The sequence below is a fragment of the Salvelinus fontinalis genome, chromosome 30, assembly GCF_029448725.1.
Source record: "Salvelinus fontinalis isolate EN_2023a chromosome 30, ASM2944872v1, whole genome shotgun sequence".
Classification (NCBI taxonomy): domain Eukaryota; kingdom Metazoa; phylum Chordata; class Actinopteri; order Salmoniformes; family Salmonidae; genus Salvelinus; species Salvelinus fontinalis.
The window spans coordinates 30,671,698-30,693,745 of NC_074694.1; the positions used below are offsets into that span (position 1 = coordinate 30,671,698).

Here is a 22,048-nt window from a genome sequence, read left to right on the forward strand (position 1 = left end):
TTTAAGAAATATATTTTCTTTATTCTACTATTTAAACCCTTTTCTACACTTCCTTTATTATTGTAACATATTCAGGAGGTAGCTTGAACCCAGATCTAGCAAGTGTCAAGCCAACACCTTAACCGTTATTCCAAGAGGTCCAAACCTATTGATGAGGTCATTGGGTTTTGAATTAAAGGGAAAATCCACTCAAACTATCTTTAGATTTAAAAAAAATAATATTCCACTGTTGATACAGTCCCAAAATGTTCTGCATGTCAGCAGTCTCAAGATATTGGACTTTCAAGAAGCAAACTGACTGGTTGCATCACTATGGCAACTGCTCGGCCTCCGACCGCAAGGCACTACAGAAGGTAGTGCGTATGGCCCAGTACATCACTGGGGCCAAGCTTCCTGCCATCCAGGACCTCTATACCAGGTGGTGTTAGAGGAAGGCACTAAAAATTGTCAAAGACTCCAGCCACCCTAGTCATAAACTGTTCTCTCTGCTACCACACAGCAAGCGGTACCAGAGCGCAAAGTCTAGGTCCAAAATACTTATAAACAGCTTCTACCCCCAAGCCATAAGACTCATGAACAGCTAATCAAATGGCTACCCAGACAATTTGCATTGCCCCCCCCCCCCCCCCCCCCCCCCCCGACCCCCACACTCTTTTACACTGCTGCTGCTCTTTGTTTATTATCTACGCATAGTCACTTTAAAACCTCTTTGGGCTAGGGGGCAGTATTTTGACGACCGGATGAAAAGTGTGCCCAAAGAAAACTGCCTGTTACTCAGGCCCAGAAGCTAGGATATGCACATAATTGGTAGATTTGGATATGCTATTGTTATTTTACTGCTCCTCTTTAATTATTTGTTACTGTTTTTTTTCTTTCTTTTTTTCTTCCTCATCTATTTTTTCCTTATTTTTTCTTAAAACTGCATTGTTGGTTAAGGGCTTGTAAGTAAGCATTTCACTATTGTATTCAGCACATGTAACAAATAACATTTGATTACCGGCTACATCATTGTGATGATGCAAAAAGCTTGACTGCTGACATGTAAAACATTTGGGACTGTATTAGCCTCGGTCAGGGCTACCTTCTGAATTTGTTACAATAATAAAGGAAATTTATTTTTATTTTTTTAGCAAAAGACAGTTTTAGAGTGGATTTTCCCTTTAAGGTTGCTAGATTACCCTTCCTTCAGGAGAGCATGTCCCCATGCTTCTCTACATATCAAGTTCCTCACGTATACATCCCACTTCTCACACCAATGTAGTGAATCTGGAGTATAGCCCTAGACTGGGACTCAAACCCGGGACATGTGACTGTCAATCCAACACCTTAACCATTACACCAAGAGGTCCAAACCTCTTGACAAGGTTGCTAGATGTTGTGTTAAGGTTGCTACACTATATTTTATCTTTCCACTGACCTGTCATACCTCACACCAGCCTCAGACAAACGCCCTGCCCATGGTAGATCATAGGAAACTGCGTTGAGCATTACTTACAAGGACAATATTCTGCTAGCCCTGGGCCAACCTTACAATGTCTCCATAACCCCCATTCAATAAATGATCATGTACATAGCCTTCCCTGTAGCCATATCAACTGGATTACTCAACTCAAAAATATGGGCTCTCGAGTGGCACAGCGGTCTAAGGCACTGCATCTCAGTGCTACAGGCGTCACTACAGACACTCTGGTTCGAATTCAGGCTGCATCACAGCTGGTCATCTTGTAAAAAATAATTTGTTCATAACTGACTTGCCTGGTTAAATAAAAAAAAGTGTATATATATAGTATTTGCAGTGCTGAAGCTGGGCGTTCAATTATACCAGCCCAATGGAAACCCCCGCCCCATCTGGCGTAGGCTAACTGTTACGCACTGTCTTCCGTGACTCAGGAGTGTCCATGGTGCAGAATCGGGTGCCATAGCACATCCATAGACGTGGCCGTCGTATGCTGTGCTGCGTTCGCTCGGCTGGCGCAGTGTCCCGTGTGGAGCGAGAGAGGGCGAAGTTTACTCTGCCTGCATTGCAGCCTGAGCGCTGCTGGAATCGAACACAACAATGGCGTCTCCCAGTTCCAACAGCAACTCAACAACCTCCAACAGCAACATCGCAGGATCCACCTCTCACCACCATCACCCGCAAACACAACACATGACCACCGTCAGCAACATGCAAGGTAAGAGCAGATGCCCTAAATGTCGATTTTCAACTTGATCAGAGTTATTTAGCTGCTGAAAAACATGACTTGGCTAGCCTAGTTACCATTGCCCCGAGAGGCTAAGCTACATAGAAGAGATGCAGCTAGCTAGCTATATGCTGCTAAATGTAGCGCCTCGGCCATTTGTTGTAACGTTGTAATTTTCTGCGCGGTGTACTGTAACAATGTTACAACCACTGAAACGTGATCGCGCCATCTGGAAATTGTTACATTGTAACGTTAGTTACGGACGTTTCACTGCATTTGAGTTTCCATCAATCGATTTTAGTCGAGTTAGTTGCTGCATCCACCACTAAAGACAGGGCCTAGTACCAGATTGAGAAATTTATGTTTTCCCTTTCACCAAACGTGTATAGGTAGTACTACTGTTTTGTTAGCAAATTAATTTTACATGTAGATGATAACACATTTAATTATTTTGTTTTTCTATGTATATTTTACCTTGGAAATATTGAGACATAATTGGCATTGACATGTCAGTGCTATATTGTTTATTATAAACTGGGTGATTTGAGACCTGTACGCTGATTGGCTGACAGCCTTCGTATATCTGTGGTATATCCAGGCACTTGGTGCTAAATTGTGCATAAGAACAGCCATTAGCCGTGGTATATTGGCCATATACCACACCCCCTCGTGCCACTGTTGTGTAATGTTGCAATCTGTGATCAGTGTTGTAGTGCTATTAATCTAGGCCTACTTTGACAAATGTAATTGTAGATGTCTGTTGCAAATTTTCTGCTTTATTTTAAACATTTCAGAAATCAACACGTGCTGGAGGTGTCAAAACGAAACAGGTACTATAGATTTTTTAATAGGATTTCAGTAGAATATTACTAGGTTGTTGTTGATGCGATATTCTGTTCATCTTAGTGGAATATGATTTACCATTGTTTCAGTCCCCATTTCCCTTTTGATTTCCTCATTGAGTTCCCCATTCTGTATGTTTTCATTCACTGGTATGGGTTCTAGGTTAGAGATTTCCCACCATTCCATAGCTCCTGAAATAAACTAATTGTTGTAGCCTAATATGAGGCTCAATATCTTAGACGGCCAAATATTTGTAGGGTAGCATAAATACACAAATAACACGACCAGCTCTCACTTGCCATTGAAAGCTAGGGTTGTGCAGTCATGGTAGATGGACAACTTCCATCCAGATGACATAGATCTTCCTGTTGTTAACTCTATCTATCCACCTGTAAATCACACAGAATCAATGTATTCATCTTCAACTACATGTTGCGCCTATATTGCACTGTTGCGAAACAGCAACTGTTGCTAAATTTAACAGGCTAAATTCATAATTACAGGGATAACCAGATTAACCAGAAACCTATTGGAAAACACTCCCATGTTTTACAGTAAAAAAGCGCAAAGCCAAAATGTAGTAAAATGTCTTTTCTTTACCTTAGGGTTTCAGATAAGCCTGTCTGGAGTGCCCCAAAGTAAGCATTAGCACTCTCTCATAGCACAACAACCCTCTCTCTCTCTGTGGGTGCATCCAATAGTCTGAAGTGTCTCCTTTCCTCCATCTGCACTGACTGGACAGTTGACAGTAAATATTTGTTGGGCATCAACCAAATCTCTTTCACCTAGGATGTGTTGTCAGAGCAGTGAAGGATAGGATACAAGGTAGGTGGGAGAGGAGACAAGGAGAGGAAGCCACTCTAGACTATTGAGATGCAGCCTGTGTGGTTCTCTGGTAGTGGGGCAGTCTGTCTACTGTTCTCTGTTGACTAATCTAATCCACGGTGGAGCGTTTTGTTTGGGTGAGGATTCATTTGCACCTGGGCATAATGGTTCATGGGACCACTAGTACTGCACCTCTGATTTGGGCCTGTAGGTCACTATACTCTGTATGTCAAAGAAGACCTCACACTCCCATCTCATCTTCAACATTATCATATAGTTGAGTACCTAACAGTTTTTTTTTCTGTTATGTATAGGCTGATAAAAGACCATGATAGAAACATTTAGCACTCAAAGAGTTAACAGATACGGACTATGTTAGTATGGGATAGATTATATCTTGCTGTCTCGTTTGGACATCATATCATGTTTTGAGGGTGCTGGTGGGTTTCCTCTTTGACAAGTCTATTACTGTAGCTACTGCACAATTTAAACAAACTATGGAAATGTCTTAAATGGATTCCCAGTGCATGCTGGTTTGCAATGCAATCAATTCATGTTGGGTTAATTTTGTAGTGGTAATTCAGTAATGACACTGGGTTGTTGTCTGCATTTCTTGGCAAGTGGGAGCCCCTGCATTTGTGGGCACTTTGCTTGTGTTTATAATGCATCGTGCTTGTGTTCTGTCAATATCCGGCAAACACAAGCCTGAAAGGTATGGGGAGGCTGTCTCTCTGAGCATGTGGCAATGACACTATAATTACACCAAAAGTATGTGGACACCTGCTCGTCGAACATCTCATTCCAAAATCATGGGCATTAATATGGAGTTGGTCACCCTTTTACTGCTATAACATGCCTCCACTCTTCTGGGAAAGCTTTCCACTAGATGTTGGAACATTGCCGCAGAGACTTGCTTCTAATCAGCCACGAGCATTAGTAAGGTCGGGCACTGATGTTGGTTTGCAGTCGGCGCTCCAGTTCATCCTAAAGGTGTTGGATGGGGGTTGAGGTCAGGGCTCTGTGCAGGCCAGTCAAGTTCTTCCACACCGATCTCGACAAACCATTTCTGTATGGACCTCACTTTGTGCACAGGGTCATTGTCATGCTGAAACAGGAAAGGGCCTTCCGCCAAACTGTTTCCACAAAGTTGGAAGCACAGAATCATCTAGAATGTCATTATATGTTGTAGCGTTAAGATTTCTCTTCACTGGACCTAAGGTGCCTACCCCGAACAATGAAAAATAGCCCCATACCATAATTCCTTCTCCACCAAACTTTACAGTTGGCAATATGCATTCGGGCAGGTAGTGTTCTTCTGGCATCTGTCCAACCCAGATTAGTCCATCGTACTGCCAGATGGTGAAGCATGATTCATCACTCGAGGAGGCGTTTCCACTGTTCCAGTCCAATGGCGGCGAGCTTTACACCACTCCAACCGATGCTTGGCATTGCGCATGGTGATCTTAAGCTTGTGTGCTGCTGCTCGGCCATGAGAACACATTTCCTGAAGCTCCAGATGAACAGTTATTGTGCTGACGTTGCTTCCAGAGGCAGTTTGGAACTCGTTAGTGAGTGTTGAAACCAAGGACAGACGAGTTTTACGTGCTACGCATGTCAGCACTCCGCGGTCCCGTCTTGTGAGCTTGTGTGGCCTACCACTTCGCGGCTGAGCCGTTGTTGCTCCTAGACGTTTCCACTTCACAATAACAGCACTTACGGTTGAACGGGGCAGCTCTAGCAGGGCAGAAATTTGACGAACTGACTTGTTGGAAAGGGGCATCCTATGACTGCCACGTTGAAAGTTACTGAGCTCCTCAGTATGTGCCATTCTACTGCCAATGTTTGTCTGTGGAGATTGCATGGCGGTTTGCAGTATTTTATACACCTGTCAGCAACAGGTGTGGTTGAAATAACAGAATCCACTAATTTGAAGGGGTGTCCACATGCTTTTGGCCATGCAGTGTGTCATTTTCCAGTCTCCTGAAACATTACTGATACTTTCATTTGCTGAATTTCTCACTCAATTTACACTGAAACTAAACTTACTCAGGGACTTCTCCTGGTTAGCATGAATTAGTGGGGTTTACTTACTAGTTGTATTGAACGAGTTCTAACTGATCCCATCATATTTTTAAATCTATTTATTCCATGTTCATTCATCCTGTTCTCTTACAACCCCATATCATTTTTATTCCGTGTCCCATCTACCAGCGTATCATTACCTGCTCACCCTTTTCCCTCGCCCTAACCAGCATGTGTTGTGTACGAACATGTCTGTTTCCTCCTGTCTCTCTGCCAGGTAAACGTAAAGCCCTGAAGCTGAACTTCGCCAACCCTCCAGTGAAGCCAGCTACCAGGTTGCCCCTCAATCCCTCACCTTCAACCGCCCCCTCCTTCCAGAACCCACACATGTAAGTACTGTGCAGACCGGGTTGAAAACACACCCATATCCTAGTGCTAATCTAACGGTCGGTAAGAGGGGTGTTACGAAAGGGTTTTTGAGCCCTGATAGTCCTGGGCCTAGTTTAGAACTTTCTGTAAGTTTAGTTCTATAACAGGCTATGTATTTCTGTTTGGTGATTATGTAGGCTTTATTGTTGTAGGGAAATATCATCTTCACAATTTAGGGTACTGTTTGTGTGCAGGTATAAACAGGGTTTAATCTCAGCCCTGAGAATACAGTTAAATGTCTGTGTAGGATGAGTCAGCATCTTATTAGTAATAGTAATATCTTATTTCCCGTGTTAAAAAATAAATAAAAAATTGTTATACTTTTTGGGTATTGAATACTGCACTGTTGGGTAGGGCTTGCAAGTGAAGGATTTCACTGTACTTGTGCCAAAACCTGATGCTTGAATGCAATAGGAGCGAGGTGGAGGCATCCTCTAAATGTCTCCAAATAAGATTAGCAGCTCAGGGACTTGATACATTATTTATCATTTCCTCATGTATGTATAATGTATTCTCCCCTCTCTGCCCCAAACACACTCCTCTTCGTCTCTCTCTCTTCTGTCTCGATTCCTATTTTACCCCTCCTCCCTCTGTTTTACCCCATCTTTGTCCTTCCCCACATTTTTCCCTCTTTTTATCCTCCTCTTCCTTCCTCCCTCTCTCCTCTCCCTCCCCTAAAGAGAGCGTATGAGGACACACAGTATCGAGTCGTCGGGGAAGCTGAAGATTTCTACAGAGAATGCCTGTGACTTCACGGCCGAGGACCTGAGGGACCTGGGGGAGATCGGCCGTGGGGCATACGGCTCCGTCAACAAGATGCAGCACAAACCCAGCGGACAGATCATGGCCGTCAAGGTGACCACACCAGCTGCTCTCATCCTCACTGACTGAGCCATTACAGGCTGAATACTAACATTGATATACTGTAGTCTACCCACCTCGTAAATTGCTCTGTCATGTAAATAAATCATGGATGTGTGTGTGACAGTTTGGTGTAGATGTGCGCATCTCAAGGAGGATGCATAATGAATAGGAAAGCTTATAAAATATTGTCTTGATTCTTGGTCAAATCAAATTTTATTTGTCACATGCGCGCCGAATACAACAGGTGTAGACGTTAGTGAAATGCTTATATACAAGCCCTTTACCAGTAATGCAGTTTTAAGAAAAATAAGTGTTAAGTAAAAAAATAACATTTCAAAGAGCAGCAGTAAAATAACAGTAGCGAGGCTATAAATAGGGGGTACCGGTACAGAGTCAATGTGCGGGGGCACCGGTTAGCTGAGGTAATATGTACATGTAGGTAGAGGTAAGGTGACTATGCATAGATAATAAACAGAGAGTAGCAGCAGCGTAATAGAGGGGGCGGGGGGGAGCAATGCAAATAGTCTGGGTAGCCATTTGATTAGCTGTTCAGGAGTCTTATGGCTTGGGGTTAGAAGCTGTTAAGAAACCTTTTGGACCTAGACTTTGCGCTCCAGTACCGCTTGCCATGCGGTAGCAGAGAGATCAGTCTATGACTAGGGTGGCTGGAGTCTTTGACAATTTTTAGGGCCTTCCTCTGACACCGCCTGTTACAGAGGTCCTGGATGGCAGGAAGCTTGGCCCCAGTGATGTACTGGGCTGTTCGCACTACCCTCTGTAGTGCCTTGCGGTCGGAGGCAGAGCATTTGCCATGATGGTTGCAGTGATGCAACCAGTCAGGAAGCTCTCGATGCTGTAGAATTTTTTGAGCATCTCAGGACCCATACCAAATCTTTTCAGTCTCCTGAGGGGGATAAGGCTTTGTCGTGCCCTCTTCACGACTGTCTTGGTGTGTTTGGACCCTGATAGTTTGTTGGTGATGTTGATACCAAGGTACTTGAGGCTCTCAAACTGCTCCACTACAGCCCCGTCAATGAAAATGGGGGTGTGCTCTGTCCTCCTTTTCCTGTAGTCCACAATCATCTCCTTTGTCTTGATCACATTGAGGGAGAGGTTGGTGTCCTGGCACCACACGGTCAGGTCTCTAACCTCCTCCCTATAGGCTGTCTCAACGCTAGCGGTGATCAGGCCTACCACTGTTGTGTCGTCGGCAAACTTAATGATGGGGTTGTAGTTGTGCCTGGCCGTGCAGTCATGAGTGAACAGGGAGTACAGGAGGGGACTGAGCACGCACCTCTGAGTAGCACCTGTGTTGAGGATCAGCGTGGCAGATGTTGTTACCTACCCTTACCACCTGGGGGTGTCCCGTCAGGAAGTCCAGGATCCAGTTGCAGAGGGACGTGCTTAGTGATGAGCTTTGAGGGCACTATGGTGTTCAATGCTGAGCTGTAGTCAATGAATAGCATTCTCACATAGGTGTTCCTTTTGTTCAGGTGTGAAAGGGCTGTGTGGAGTGCAATAGAGATTGCATCATCTGTGGATCTGTTGGGGCAGTATGCAAATTGTAGTGGGTCTAGGGTTTCTGGGATAATGGTATTGTGAGCCGTGACCAGCCTTTCAAAGCACTTCATGGCTATAGACGTGAGTGCTACGGGTCTGTAGTCATTTAGGCAGGTTACCTTAGTCATCTTGAGCACAGGCACTATGGTGGTCTGCTTGAAACATGTTGGTATTAGAGAGGTTGAAAATGTCAGTGAAGATACTTGCCAGTTGGTCAGCGAATGCTCAGAGTACACGTCCTGGTAATCCGTCTATCCCTGCGACCTTGTGAATGTTGGCTTCGGAGAGCGTGATCACACAGTCGTCCGGAACAGTTGATGCTCTCATGAATGCTTCAGTGTTGCGTGCCTCGATGCGAGCATAGAAGCAATTTAGCTCATCTGGTAGGCTTGCCATGGGCAGCTCGCGACTGTGCTTCCTTTTGTAGTCTGTAATCGTTTGCAAGCCCTGCCACATCTGACGAGCATCAGAGCCGGTGTAGTACGATTCAATCTTAGTCATGTATTGACGCTTTACCTGTTTGATGATCTGTCGGAGGGCATAGCGGGATTTCTTATAAGTGTCCGGGTTAGAGTCCCGCTCCTTGAAAGCGGCAGCTCTACCTTTTAGCTCAGTGCAGATGTTGCCTTTAATCCATGCATTCTGGTTGGGGTATGTATGTACAGTCAATGTGGGGACGACGTCGTCGATGCACTTATTGGTAAAACCAGTGACTGATGTGGTGTACTCCTCAATTCCATCGGAAGAATCCCGGAACAAATTGCAGTCTGTGCTAGCAAAACAGTCCTGTAGCTTAGCATCTGAGTCATCTGACCACTTCTTTATTGACTGAGTCACTGGCGCTTCCGGCTTTAGTTTTTGCTTGTAAGCGGGAATCAGGAGGATAGAATTATGTTCAGATTTGCCAAATGCAGGGCGAGGGAGAGCTTTGTACGCGTCTCTGTGTGTGGAGTAAATGTGGTCTAGAGTTTTTTTCCTCTGGTTGCACAATTACATTTCTCTGCATTAAAGTCCCCGGCCACAGCTCATTGAGTGCCAGCATCGGTTTGTGGTGGTAAATAGGCAGCTACGAAAAATATAGATGAACACTCTCTTGGTAAATAGTGTGGTCTACAGCTTACTCTACTCATATACTCTACCTCAGGCGAGACTTCCTTAATATTAGACTTTGTGCACCAGCTGTTGTTTACAAATATACACAGACCGCCACCCCTGTCTTACCGGAGGCAGCTGTTCTATCTTGCTGATGCAGCGCTAACCCCGCCAGCTGTATGTTATTCATGTCGTCGTTCAGCCACGACTCGGTGAAACATAAGATATTACAGTTTTTAATGTCCCGTTAGTCGGATATTCGTGGTCGTAGCTCGTCTATTTTGTTATCTAATGATTGTACGTTGGCTAATTGTACGGATGGTACAGGTAGATTACCACCTCACCGTCGGATCCTTACAAGTCACCCCGACCTACGTCCTCGTTATCTCTGTCTCTTTCTCATGCGAATGACGGGGATTTGTGCCTTGTCGGGTGTCTGAAGTAAATCGCGTCCGACGCTCTAAAGAGAAAATCTTCGTCCATTACGAGGTGAGTAATCGGTGTCCTGATATCCAGAAGCTCTTTTCGGTCATAAGAGACGGTGGCAGAAACATTATGTACAAAATAAAAAACACACACAATGGCACAATTGGTTAGGAGCCCATAAAACGGCAGCCATCTCCTCCATTCTATGTTAGACCTAGTAATACAACAATGTTTTGACCATAATGGTCTTGATCAGGTGATGACTAGTACGTCCTATGAACTGACCTCTAAGCTGTTGATAGTTTCCCCTATTTCTGCTGAACATGTTTGGTTGTTGTCACTGTCCCCCTCAGAGGATCCGCTCCACGGTGGATGAGAAGGAACAGAAGCAGCTGCTGATGGATCTAGACGTGGTGATGAGGAGTAGCGACTGTCTCTATATCGTCCAGTTTTACGGAGCTCTCTTCAGAGAGGTGAGACTGTTATATTATGCAAAAGTATGTGGACACTTGGCTGTTATTATAGCCTCCACTCTTCTGGGAAGGCTTTCCACTAGATGTTGAGGTCAGGGCTCTGTGCAGGCCAGTCAAGTTCTTCCACACCGATCTCGACAAACCATTTCTGTATAGACCTCACTTTGTGCATTGGGGCATTGTCATGCTAAAACAGGAAAAGGCCTTCCCCAAACTGTTGCCAAAGTTGGAAGCACAGAATTGTCACTGTATGCTGTAGCATTAAGATTTCCCTTCACTAGAACTAAGGGGGTAGCCCGAACCATGGAAATCAGCACCAGACAATTATTCCTCCCACCAAACTTTACACTTGGCACTATGCATTGGGTCAGGTAGCATCCTCCTGGCTTACGCCAAACCCAGATTCGTCGGACTGCCAGATGGTGAAGTGTCATTCATCACTCCAGAGAACGCCTTTCCACTGCTCCAGAGTCCAATGGCGGAGTCCAACCACTCCAGCCGACGCTTGGCATTGCGCATGATCTTAGAATTTGGATGGCTGTTCGGAATGGAAACCCATTTCATGAAGCTCCCGACGAACAGTTCTTGTTCTGACATTGCTTCCAGAGGCAGTTTGGAACTCGGTAGTGAGCGTTGCAACCGAGGACAAGTTTTACTCGCTACACGGTTCAGCACTCGGTAGTGATATTGCCCAGTTTTAAGGAACTCTCTTCCGTTATATTATATACGGTGCAATCGGAAAGTATTCAGACCCCTTTTTCCACATTTTGGTACGTTATAGTTTAAAAAAAAATGTATTTTACCCCCTTTTTCTTCCCATTTACTGTCTAGTCTCATCACTAGTACTCCCCAACGGGCTCGGGAGGCGAAGGTCGACTCATGCGTCCTCTGAAACATGACCCGCCGAACCGCGCTTTTTAACACCCGCCCTCTTAACCTGGAAGCCAGCCACACAAGGACACGCTACAAGGAGTCTCTAGAGCGCGGTTGTGATACAGCATGGGATCGAACCGATGTGCCACTCGGGAGGCCCTGTTACAGCCTTATTCTTATTTTTTTGATTTGTTTTATTCCCTCATCAATCTACAGACAATACCCCATAATGACAAAGCAAAAACAGATTTTGACATTTTTGCAAATTTAAAATAAAAAACTGATACCTTATTTACATAAGTATTCAGACCCTTTGCTCTGAGACTTTAAATTGAGCTCAGGTACATCCTGTTTTCATTGATCATCCTTGAGCTGTCTCTACAACTTGATTGGAGTCCACCTGTGGTAAATTCAATTGATTGGACGTGATTTGGAAAGGCACTCACCTGTTTATATAAGGTCCCACAGTTGACAGTCCATGTCAGAGCAAAAACCAAACCATGAAGTCGAAGGAATTGTCTGTAGAGCTCTGAGACAGGATTGTGTCCAGGCACAGATCTGGGGAAGGGTACCAAAAAAGTTCCCCAAAAACACAGTGGCCTCCGTCATTCTTAAATGGAAGAAGTTTGGAACCACCAAGACTCTTCCTAGAGCTGGCCGCCTGGCCAAACTGAGCAATCGGGGGAGAAGGGCCTTGGTCAGGGAGGTGACCTAAGAACCCAATGGTCACTCTCACAGAGCTCCAGAGTTCCTGTGTGGAGATGGGAGAACCTTCCAGAAGGACAACCATCTCTGCAGCACTCCACCAATCAGGCCTTTATGGTAGAGTGGCCAGACAGAAGCCACTCCTCAGTAAAAGACACATGGACAGCCCACTTGGAGTTTGCCAAAAGGCACCTAATGGACCCTGACCATGAGAAACTAGATTATCTGGTCTGATGAAACCAAGATTGAACTCTTTGGCCTGAATGCCAATTGTCACATCTGGAGGAAACCTGGCACCATCCCTACGGTGAAGCATGGTGGTGGCAGCATCATGCTGTGGGGATGTTTTTCAGGGACTGGGAGACTAGTCAGGATTGAGGGAAAGATGAACAGAGCAAAGTACAGAGAGAACCTTGATGAAAACCTGGTCCAGAGCACTCAGGACCTCAGACTGGGGACAAGGTTCACCTTCCAACAGAACAATGACCTTAGGCATACAGCCAAGACAACACAGGAGTGGCTTTGGGACAAGTCTCTGAATGTCCTTGAGTGGCCCAGCCAGAGCCCGGACTTGAACCTGATCGAACATAGGTGTCAGGCGATGCTCCTCATCCAACCAGACAGAGCTTGAGAGGATCTGCAGAGAAGAATGGGAGAAGCTCCCCAAATACAGATGTGCTAAGTGTATAGCGTCATACCCAAGATGACTCACGGCTGTAATTGCTGCCAAAGGTGCTTCAACAAAATACTGAGTGAAGGGTCTGAATACTTATGTAAATGTGATGTTTCAGTTTTTTATTTTCAATACATTTGCAAAAAAATTCAAAAAACCTGTTTTAGCTTTGTCATTATGAAGTAATGTGTAGATTAATGAGGGGGGGGGAACTATTTCATCCATTTTAGAATGAGGCTGTAATGTAACAAAATGTGTAAAAAGTCAAGGGGCCTGAATACTTTTTGAATGCACTGTATTAGGAGTAGTGACTGTCTCTATCGTACAGTTGTACGGAGCTCTTAAGGATCCGCCCCTTTTTTCACATTTTCGCCTAAAATGATGTATCCAACTCTAACTGCCTGTAGCTCAGGCCCTGAAGCAAGGATATGCATATTCTTGGTACCATTTGAAAGGAAACACTTTGAAGTTTGTGGAATTGTGAAAGGAATGTAGGAGATAATAACACAATAGATCTGGTAAAAGATAATACAAAGAAGAAAAAAAAACATTATTTTGTATATTTTTTTTGTACCATCATCTTTGAAATGCAAGAGCGAGGCCATAATATATTATTCCAGCCCAGTTGCAATTTAGATTTTGGACACCAGATGGCAGCAGTGAATGTGCAACGTTTTAGACTGATCCAATAAACCATTGCATTTCTGTTCAAAATGTTATATCAAGACTGCCCAAATGTGCCTAATTTTCACCGTAATAGCTACTGTAAATTGGACAGTGCAGTTTGATTAACAAGAATTTAAGCTTTCTGCCAATATCAGATATGTCTATGTCCTGGGAAATGTTCTTGTTACTTACAACCTCATGCTAATCGCATTATCCTACGTTATATCAACCGTCTCGTGGACGGGACACCGATCCTGAAGAATATTTATAAGAGCAGTTAGAATATCTAATTAGAGAGGTTCTGTTCTGGGGCAGAAGTAATTATCAAATGTTGGGTCGGGACTGGAAACATTGTTTTGTTTCAATTATATTTGTTGACTTGTGGTCAATAATGAAATCTCTTTCTTTTTAGGGCGACTGTTGGATATGTATGGAACTAATGTCTACCTCATTCGACAAATTCTACAAATATGTATATTGTTCGTTAGATGATGTCATTCCAGAGGAAATATTAGGCAAAATCACATTAGCAGTGAGTAACATTTTTTTATTTACTGTGAAATATAATCTGTTTATAACATATTTATATGAATGCAGTTGTTGGTCACAGATACAGTAGATTGTAACAAAATGTTTACATTTCTTTTTACAGACCGTTAAAGCACTGAACCACTTAAAAGAAAACTTGAAAATAATTCACAGAGGTAAGTCTTGGTTGTCAGATACATCTTTTGCAGTTTGGCCATATGTGTACAAATTATTCTCACCACTATGTTTGGTGCATGAACTCTAAAACCTTTGTTTGTGTACTCTCCCAGACATCAAACCTTCCAACATTCTCATGGATCGTAATGGCAACATCAAGTTGTGTGACTTTGGCATCAGCGGTCAGCTGGTGGACTCAATAGCCAAGACCAGAGACGCAGGCTGCAGACCCTACATGGCTGTAAGTCTGGTTGAGACGGGAGTCATGTAAAAATCATTCCAGTGTGAAATGGTTCCCAATCGTTCTGATTGTGTTGTGATTGTAACGTCATGCTGTAAAACTTCTCCCAGTGTGAAAATGTTCCCTGTTCAATAGTTGCACCCGCAGCTCTTTATGTGGATGGCTGAGCAACATGTTTCTCGACCTCGAAAAACTGTTCTGTGGGCACGCATATTTGCTTAACACATCTGCCAATCGATGGTTGCCAGGAGTATTGACACTGACCAATCATTTTTGCAATTACAAAGACGTTGGGGCTACGGGAGGGTGTGAGATACATCCGCACAAGCTCAGCCATCCACATAAAGAGACGCACGTGCAATTATTGAACTGGGAACATTTTCCCGCTGGGAGAAATTTTACAACATGACGTTACAATCACAACACAATCAGAATGATTGGGAACTATTTCACGCTGGCAAGATTTTTACATGACAACGGGCGCTGCTTTCTTTATATTGTTGGAACAAATACTAAGTAGTTAGACGCATGGGTAACTTGAATTTTTGTGCAAATCTCACTACAATGTTAGCTAGGATTCCTGGATTGTCCAGTATATCGTATATAAGTGTAATGTTGGTTGAGTTGTGTTTTTGGCCTCCAGCCGGAGAGGATAGACCCCAGTGCTTCCAGACAAGGCTACGACGTCCGATCAGACGTGTGGAGTTTGGGGATAACCCTGGTAATTATCTCATTCAGATGATTCATACACTGCTCAAAAAAATAAAGGGAACACTTAAAAAACACAATGTTTGTGTTGCACATTTGTGGCCCGCTGGAGGTCATTTTGCAGGGCTCTGGCAGTGCTCCTCCTTGCACAAAGGCGGAGGTAGCGGTCCTGCTGCTGGGTTGTTGCCCTCCTACGGCCTCCTCCACGTCTCCTGATGTACTTACTGGCCTGTCTCCTGGTAGCGCCTCCATGCTCTGGACACTACGCTGACAGACACAGCAAACCTTCTTGCCACAGCTCGCATTGATGTGCCATCCTGGATGAGCTGCACTACCTGAGCCACTTGTGTGGGTTGTAGACTCCGTCTCATGCTACCACTAGAGTGAAAGCACCGCCAGCATTCAAAAGTGACCAAAACATCAGCCAGGAAGCATAGGAACTGAGAAGTGGTCTGTGGTCACCACCTGCAGAACCACTCCTTTATTGGGGGTGTCTTGCTAATTGCCTATAATTTCCACCTTTTGTCTATTCCATTTGCACAACAGCATGTGAAATTTATTGTCAATCAGTGTTGCTTCCTAAGTGGACAGTTTGATTTCACAGAAGTGTGATTGACTTGGAGTTACATTGTGTTGTTTAAGTGTTCCCTTTATTTTTTGAGCAGTGTACATTGATTTGATGCTTACCAATGGGACAAGAGAAAAATGGCTTTACTATATTGCCAAACATATGTTATAGCCTAGCTGCACTGTTTAGTTTTATTGATAACAATCTATTAAAGCTGCAATAAGTAACTTTTTGGGTGACCTGACCAAATTCACATAGAAATGTGAGTTATAGATCTTTCATTCCCATTGAAAGCAAGTCTGAGAAGCAGTAGATCTGTTCTATGTTCTCTATTTTGATGCTTCCCGTTCTTGAGTTTCGTTTTTTTGTCTTTTACTTTCAGTTTTGTACATCAGCTACGATTAGGGAAGAGATATCTAACAGCTGTTTAGGTGGTACAATGATTCTCTACACTAGCTTGTTTTTGCCACATAAACGGAAACTGTTAGAATTTTTGTAACAAGGAAATTGCATAGCTATTTCTGCATAGTGCATTTTTAACTAATTCTAAACCCTTAGTGGTGGTGGTGGTAGCCAATGAGTAATAACATTTTTCTTTGTCTAATGCCCGTCTCTGTGTGTGTCTTCAGTATGAGCTGGCCACCGGCAGGTTCCCCTACCCCAAGTGGAATAGTGTGTTTGATCAGCTGACCCAGGTGGTGAAGGGCGAGCCGCCCCAGCTCTGCAACTCTGAGGACAGGCAGTTCTCCCCCAAGTTCATCAACTTTGTCAACTTATGGTTAGTATCACGTCTGGTGAAAGCAATCTACCAGTGGATATGCTATTGCACAATGACTGTCACCTAGAGGCGTTTTCATTTATGCCTTCTACTGGTAGAATGGTGAAAAGGCAACAGTGCTGTTTATCCAACAGCAGTATATTGCTGTTTGTTGTATTGATAATTGCTTCCCCCCCCCCCCTCCCCATTTTTCTACAGCCTTACAAAGGATGAGTCAAAACGGCCAAAGTACAAGGAGCTCCTGGTAAGTTTGTCTTTCTATGGTAGGACTTGGGATGTTATATGCCTGTGGATTTCACTGTGTATTGTCTGCTATGTGGGCAACTGTAAAGCTTGAGCTATACTGAACAAAAATATCAACGCAACATGCACTAATGTCAAATATTTTACTGAGTTAGTTCATATAAGGAAATCAGTACATTTTAAAGTCATTAGGCCCTAATCTATGGATTTCACATGACTGGGAATACAGATATGCATCTGTTTGTCACAGATACCTTTAAAAATAAAAGTAGGGGTGTGGATCAGAAAACCAGTAAGTAACTGGTGTGACCACCATTTGCCTCATGCAGCATCACACATCTCCTTCACATAGAGTTGTTGGCTGTTGATTGTGGCCTGTGGAATATTGTCCAACTCCGAACTGCAGTCAGGTTAAGACCCTGGTGAGGACGACGAGCACGCAGATAAGCATCCCTGAGACAGTTTGTGCAGAAATCTTTCGGTTGTGCAATCCCACAGTTTCATCAGATGTCCGGGTAGCTTGTCTCAGACAATCCAGCAGGTGAAGAAGCCAGATGTGGAGGTCCTGGGCTGGCGTTGTTACACGTGGTCTGCGGTTGTGAGGCCAGTTGGACATACTACCAAATTCTCTAAAATTACATTGGAGGTGGCTTATGGTAGAGAAATCAACATTCAATTCTCCGGCAACAGCTCTGGTGGATATTCCTGCAGTCAGCATGCCATTTGCATGCCCCCTTAACTTGAGACGTGTCATTGTATTGTGTGACAAAACTGCGCATTCTAGTGGCCTTTTATTGTCCCCAGCATAAGGTTCTTCTTGATATGCCACACCTGTCTTGGCAAAGGAGAAATGCTCACTAACAGGGATGTAAACAAATTTGGGCACAAAATTTGGGAGAAATAAGCTTTTTGTGCGTATGGAAAATTTCTGCGATCTTTTATTTCAGAAATGATCAGAAGCGGTCTGCGCTCTTTTAAGGTCCTTACTACTGAAAAGTGTCTGTTCAAGGTGCGTAGGAGTCAAAATAAGAATAGTGGAAGAAATGGACTCGCACACTGTCAAAAAAAGGAATAGATCCAAAACTGAGGCTTGAATGCAAAATAAATCTTTTTTTTTTTGCGTATGGAACTTTCTGGAATCTTTTATTTCAGCTTATGAAACATGGGACCAACACTTTACATCTTGCGATTTTAATATTTTTGTTCAGTGTAGTTTCTCAGTGGCCATATTGAACTTGTGACTGAGGTCATGTGTTTGTCTCCTCCAGAAACACCCGTTCATCCTGATGTACGAGGAGAGGTGTGTGGACGTGGCCAGCTACGTGTGTCGCATCTTGGACCAGATCCCTGCCTCCCCCATCTCACCCATGTACCTGGACTGACGGGGGGACACGTCACACCGCAACACACATGCCGGGGGGAAACAGTACACCGCATGACATCTTAGCCCTCCGATACAGAGTTACTATAGTATCATTTGTTTGTTTCCGTGTTCCAAAGAACACGAGAACAATTCCATATAAAAAATGTATCGCCCTGTGCAATACGATAATACACACACACACACTCATGCTTGTTCAATGTCAATTAAAATATCTAGATTATCCTCCCAGCTTCAGACAGCTAAACTTGAAGACATTCAGTTGGCTCAACATATGTACAACGTTCATCTTTTTTTTGTGCTAGAAGAAAAGGGTTAGAGTACATATACTGTATACATACAGTATGTGTGTGTGTGTATGTGTGTGTGTATGTATGTATGTGTGTATATATATATATATATATATATATATATATATATATATATATATATATATATATATATATATATATATATATTAGTACCAGTCAAAAGTTTGGACACGCCTACTCATTCCAAGGGTTTTCTTTATTTTAACTATTTTCTACATGGTAGAATAATAGGAAACATGGTAGAATAATAGGGAAGACATCAAAACTATGAAATAACACTTATTCATGTTATTCATGGAATCATGTAGTAACCAAAAAATGTGTTAAACAATAAAATGTATTTTATTTGAGATTCTTCAAAGTAGCCACCCATTGACCTTGATGACAGCTTTGCACACTCTTGGCATTCTCTCAACCAGCTTCATGAGGTAGTCACCTGGAATGTATTTTAATTAACAGGTGAGCCTTGTTAAAAGTTATTTTGTGGAATTTGTTTCCTTCTTAATGTGTTTAAGCCAATCAGTTGTGTTGTGACAAGTTAGGGGGGGTATACAGAAGGTAGCCCTATTTGGTAAAAGACCAAGTCCATATTATGGCAAGAACATCTCAAATAAGCAAAGAGAAACAGCACTCCATCATTACTTTAAGACATGAAGGTCAGTTGATCCAGAAAATTAAGGACTTTGAAAGTTTCTTCAAGTGCAGTTGAAAAAAACATCAAGCGATATGATGATACTGTCTCTCATGAGGACCATCACAGGAATGTAAGACCCAGAGTTATCTCTGCAGAGGATAGACCCAGAGTTACCAGCCCCAGAAATTGCAGCCCAAATAAATGCTTCACAGAGTTCAAGTAACAGACACATCTCAACATCAACTGTTCAGAGGAGACTGTGAATCAATCAGGCCTTCATGGTCAAATTGCTGCAAAGAAACCGCTACTAAAGGACACCAATAAGAAGAAGACTTGCTTGGGCCAAGAAACAGCGATGGACATTTAGACTGGTGGAAATCTGTCCTTTGGTCAGTGAAATTATTGATTTTTGGTTCCAACCGCCGTGTCTTTGTGAGACGCGGTGTGGGTGAACGGATGATCTCTGCATGTGTGGTTCCTACCGTGAAGCATGGAGGAAGAGGTGTGATGATGTGGGGGTGCTTTTCTGGTGACTGTCAGTGAGTTATTTAGAATTCAAGACGTACTTAACCAGCATGACTACCACAGAATTTTGCGGCTATACACCATCCCATCTGGTTTGCGTTTAGTGGGACTATCATTTTTTTTTTCAACAGGACCCAACACACCTCCAGGCTGTGTAAGGGCTATTTGACCAAGAAGGAGAGTGATGGAGTGCTGCATCAGATGACCTGGCCTCCACAATCACCCGACCTCAACCCAATTGAGATGGTTTGGGATGAGTTGGACCACAGAGTGAAGGAAAAGCAGCCAGCAAGTGCTCAGCATCTGTGGGAACTCCTTCAAGACTGTTGGAAAAGCATTCCAGATGAAGCTGGTTGAGAGAATACCAAGTGTGCAAAGCTGTCAAGGCAAAGGGTGGCTATTTGAAGAATCTAAAATATTTTGATTTGTTTGACACTTTTTGGGTTACTACATGATTCTATATGTGTTATTTCTCAGTATTTGAGGTCTTCTATTATTCTACAATGTAGAAAATAGTAAAAATAAAGAAAAACCCTTGAATGAGTAGGTATGTCTCTACTTTTACTGGTAATATATATTTACGCACACACACATACTTGAAAATCGATGTAAACGAATACAGAAGTTACCAAATAAACATGTTGGAAAGTGATGCTCATGACATGAACAAAATAGTATTATATTTGGATTGTATGTGATGGACTGTTTGTGTGCTCACTTCTATGTCGTCAGAAAATGTACAGATGTATGCAGACAGACTTGTCTAAGTGAGACGCACGTATCACACGGTATGTTATGGGCACCTACACTCATTGTAAATGAATGGGTCTGATGATGCAAATGTTTGAAACACAAATCGATGGTGTTAATGTGGCTTTATTTTCTTAATATGCAATTTACAGTATGACTGTTCTGTCATCGCATAATTAACGTAAAAAAAACCGAAATGTTCACTCTCTGCAAAATGTAAAAATTACAGTAGGATTGTAAGACTCTTGTCCACAATTGTATATCTGTATGTACATCTCAAAACAGTCTGCTATTATACACCAGTTCTGTTCAGTAGTTAGTAGTGCGGACGCACACGGCAAAGTTTGCTGGAGCAGTTACATAGTTCTCAACCTGCTACACGTTGCTAAATGGAGGAATTTACAGCCAGTCGCGATGGTCTGATCTGCATGGTCACTAGCTGTTTAGCCTACCACTTTGCAAGGCATCACAAGTTGAACATGCCAGATATACACTGATTGCTTGACCAGGCCTGTGCTGCATCGGTCTGTGGATAAGAGATCCTAACTCCCACGTTATACTATAGCACTGTACAATCCATCTGCCCATCCCTCCTGATCACAGAGCTGTAAGATCAGCCAATAATAGATCAGTCAGCATGTTCTTCAGTGGCTCGGATTGTTCGGAGTAATACTCGAGCCTTGCTCCAGATGGAATGTGTCTGTTTCCCTCACCAACCCTTAGGCATCCCGTAGGGCGCACCTCAACAGTGTACTCTTTATATTTGCTCAGAAAGCCACGTTCAGTGTGTAGTAATGTAACGAAGCAAAACAAACACACAATGGAGTTAGTTAGCTAGTGAACCTGTCGTGTGTATGTGGCGTTGAGGGCGTTCAGCATCGGCATGTCAGCCATGTTAAATGACAACCAACCTGGGTTGTGCTTCACCAAGGATGGTCAGTGTGTTTGCCAGATAACTTCGATAAACTTTCAGATGTAACTCCCAGGTCACTGTATGTGATATCTTTAAGAACTAGAAAACTCAAGTTGTTCCTGAATGTTTAGTAAAGGTAGCTGGCTATCTCATTGGTTGTGCTTCATGAAATGCCCCCTTGGAAATATGTCAGGGGTCAGTACAGAAATGTTGCTTACATATGCAGCTGATCCAGGAGCATGGAACGTTACAGAACATTCAGATAGAAAAGTACTACATAGACCTGACCTGATTCCCTGTTATGTGGCGTATGGGATCGAGTCGGCTTTATTCATTCCATTTCTCTCTGCATTGTTTCAAATGTTCCATCCCTCTGGAAAAGCATATGCTCTTTTCAACTAAAGGGTGGGTGAGAAGATTTTATTGATGGTCCACCCATGTGTTCTGTGGATGTGGAACACTTATGGTTACTTGGTGAATATATTATGGAGGAGTACATGTATAAATTGCAATGTATTAGAATGTTGATATTAGATTATAAGATGATAAATGGCAATGAGTATTATATTGTATCTTTATCAAGGGTATAAAAAATAAAGTTCACAATGAGGAAATACAAATGCTGTATTGTGAACCTGGGCGATCTGTCTGTCATCA

General features: G+C 43.2%; 1 protein-coding gene across 2 annotated transcripts; it reads left to right on the forward strand.

The window, feature by feature from the left end:
* The first annotated feature begins 1,839 nt into the window (after nt 1-1,839).
* map2k4b (mitogen-activated protein kinase kinase 4b) lies at nt 1,840-22,011 on the forward strand. Of its 2 annotated transcripts, XM_055890436.1 has the most exons (13): nt 1,840-2,174; nt 2,978-3,013; nt 3,632-3,664; nt 6,151-6,262; nt 6,983-7,157; nt 10,598-10,717; nt 14,047-14,166; nt 14,287-14,338; nt 14,453-14,580; nt 15,224-15,301; nt 16,486-16,634; nt 16,833-16,878; nt 18,146-22,011. In XM_055890436.1, exons 1-13 carry the CDS (start codon nt 2,057-2,059, stop codon nt 18,257-18,259), a joined length of 1,281 nt encoding a protein of 426 aa, XP_055746411.1. In that variant the 5' UTR covers nt 1,840-2,056; the 3' UTR covers nt 18,260-22,011. The 2 variants fall into 2 exon arrangements, with proteins under 2 accessions (XP_055746411.1, XP_055746412.1); XM_055890437.1 differs by lacking the exon at nt 3,632-3,664.
* The last annotated feature ends 37 nt before the right edge of the window (nt 22,012-22,048 follow it).

Bases quoted from the DNA above. Each gene is read 5' to 3' on its own strand.
- map2k4b (XM_055890436.1), top strand. From the start codon at position 2,057: ATGGCGTCTCCCAGTTCCAACAGCAACTCAACAACCTCCAACAGCAAC. The intron at 2,175-2,977 runs GTAAGAGCAGAT...TAAACATTTCAG, and splicing joins CACCGTCAGCAACATGCAAG to AAATCAACACGTGCTGGAGG. The intron at 10,718-14,046 runs GTGAGACTGTTA...CTTTCTTTTTAG, and splicing joins ACGGAGCTCTCTTCAGAGAG to GGCGACTGTTGGATATGTAT.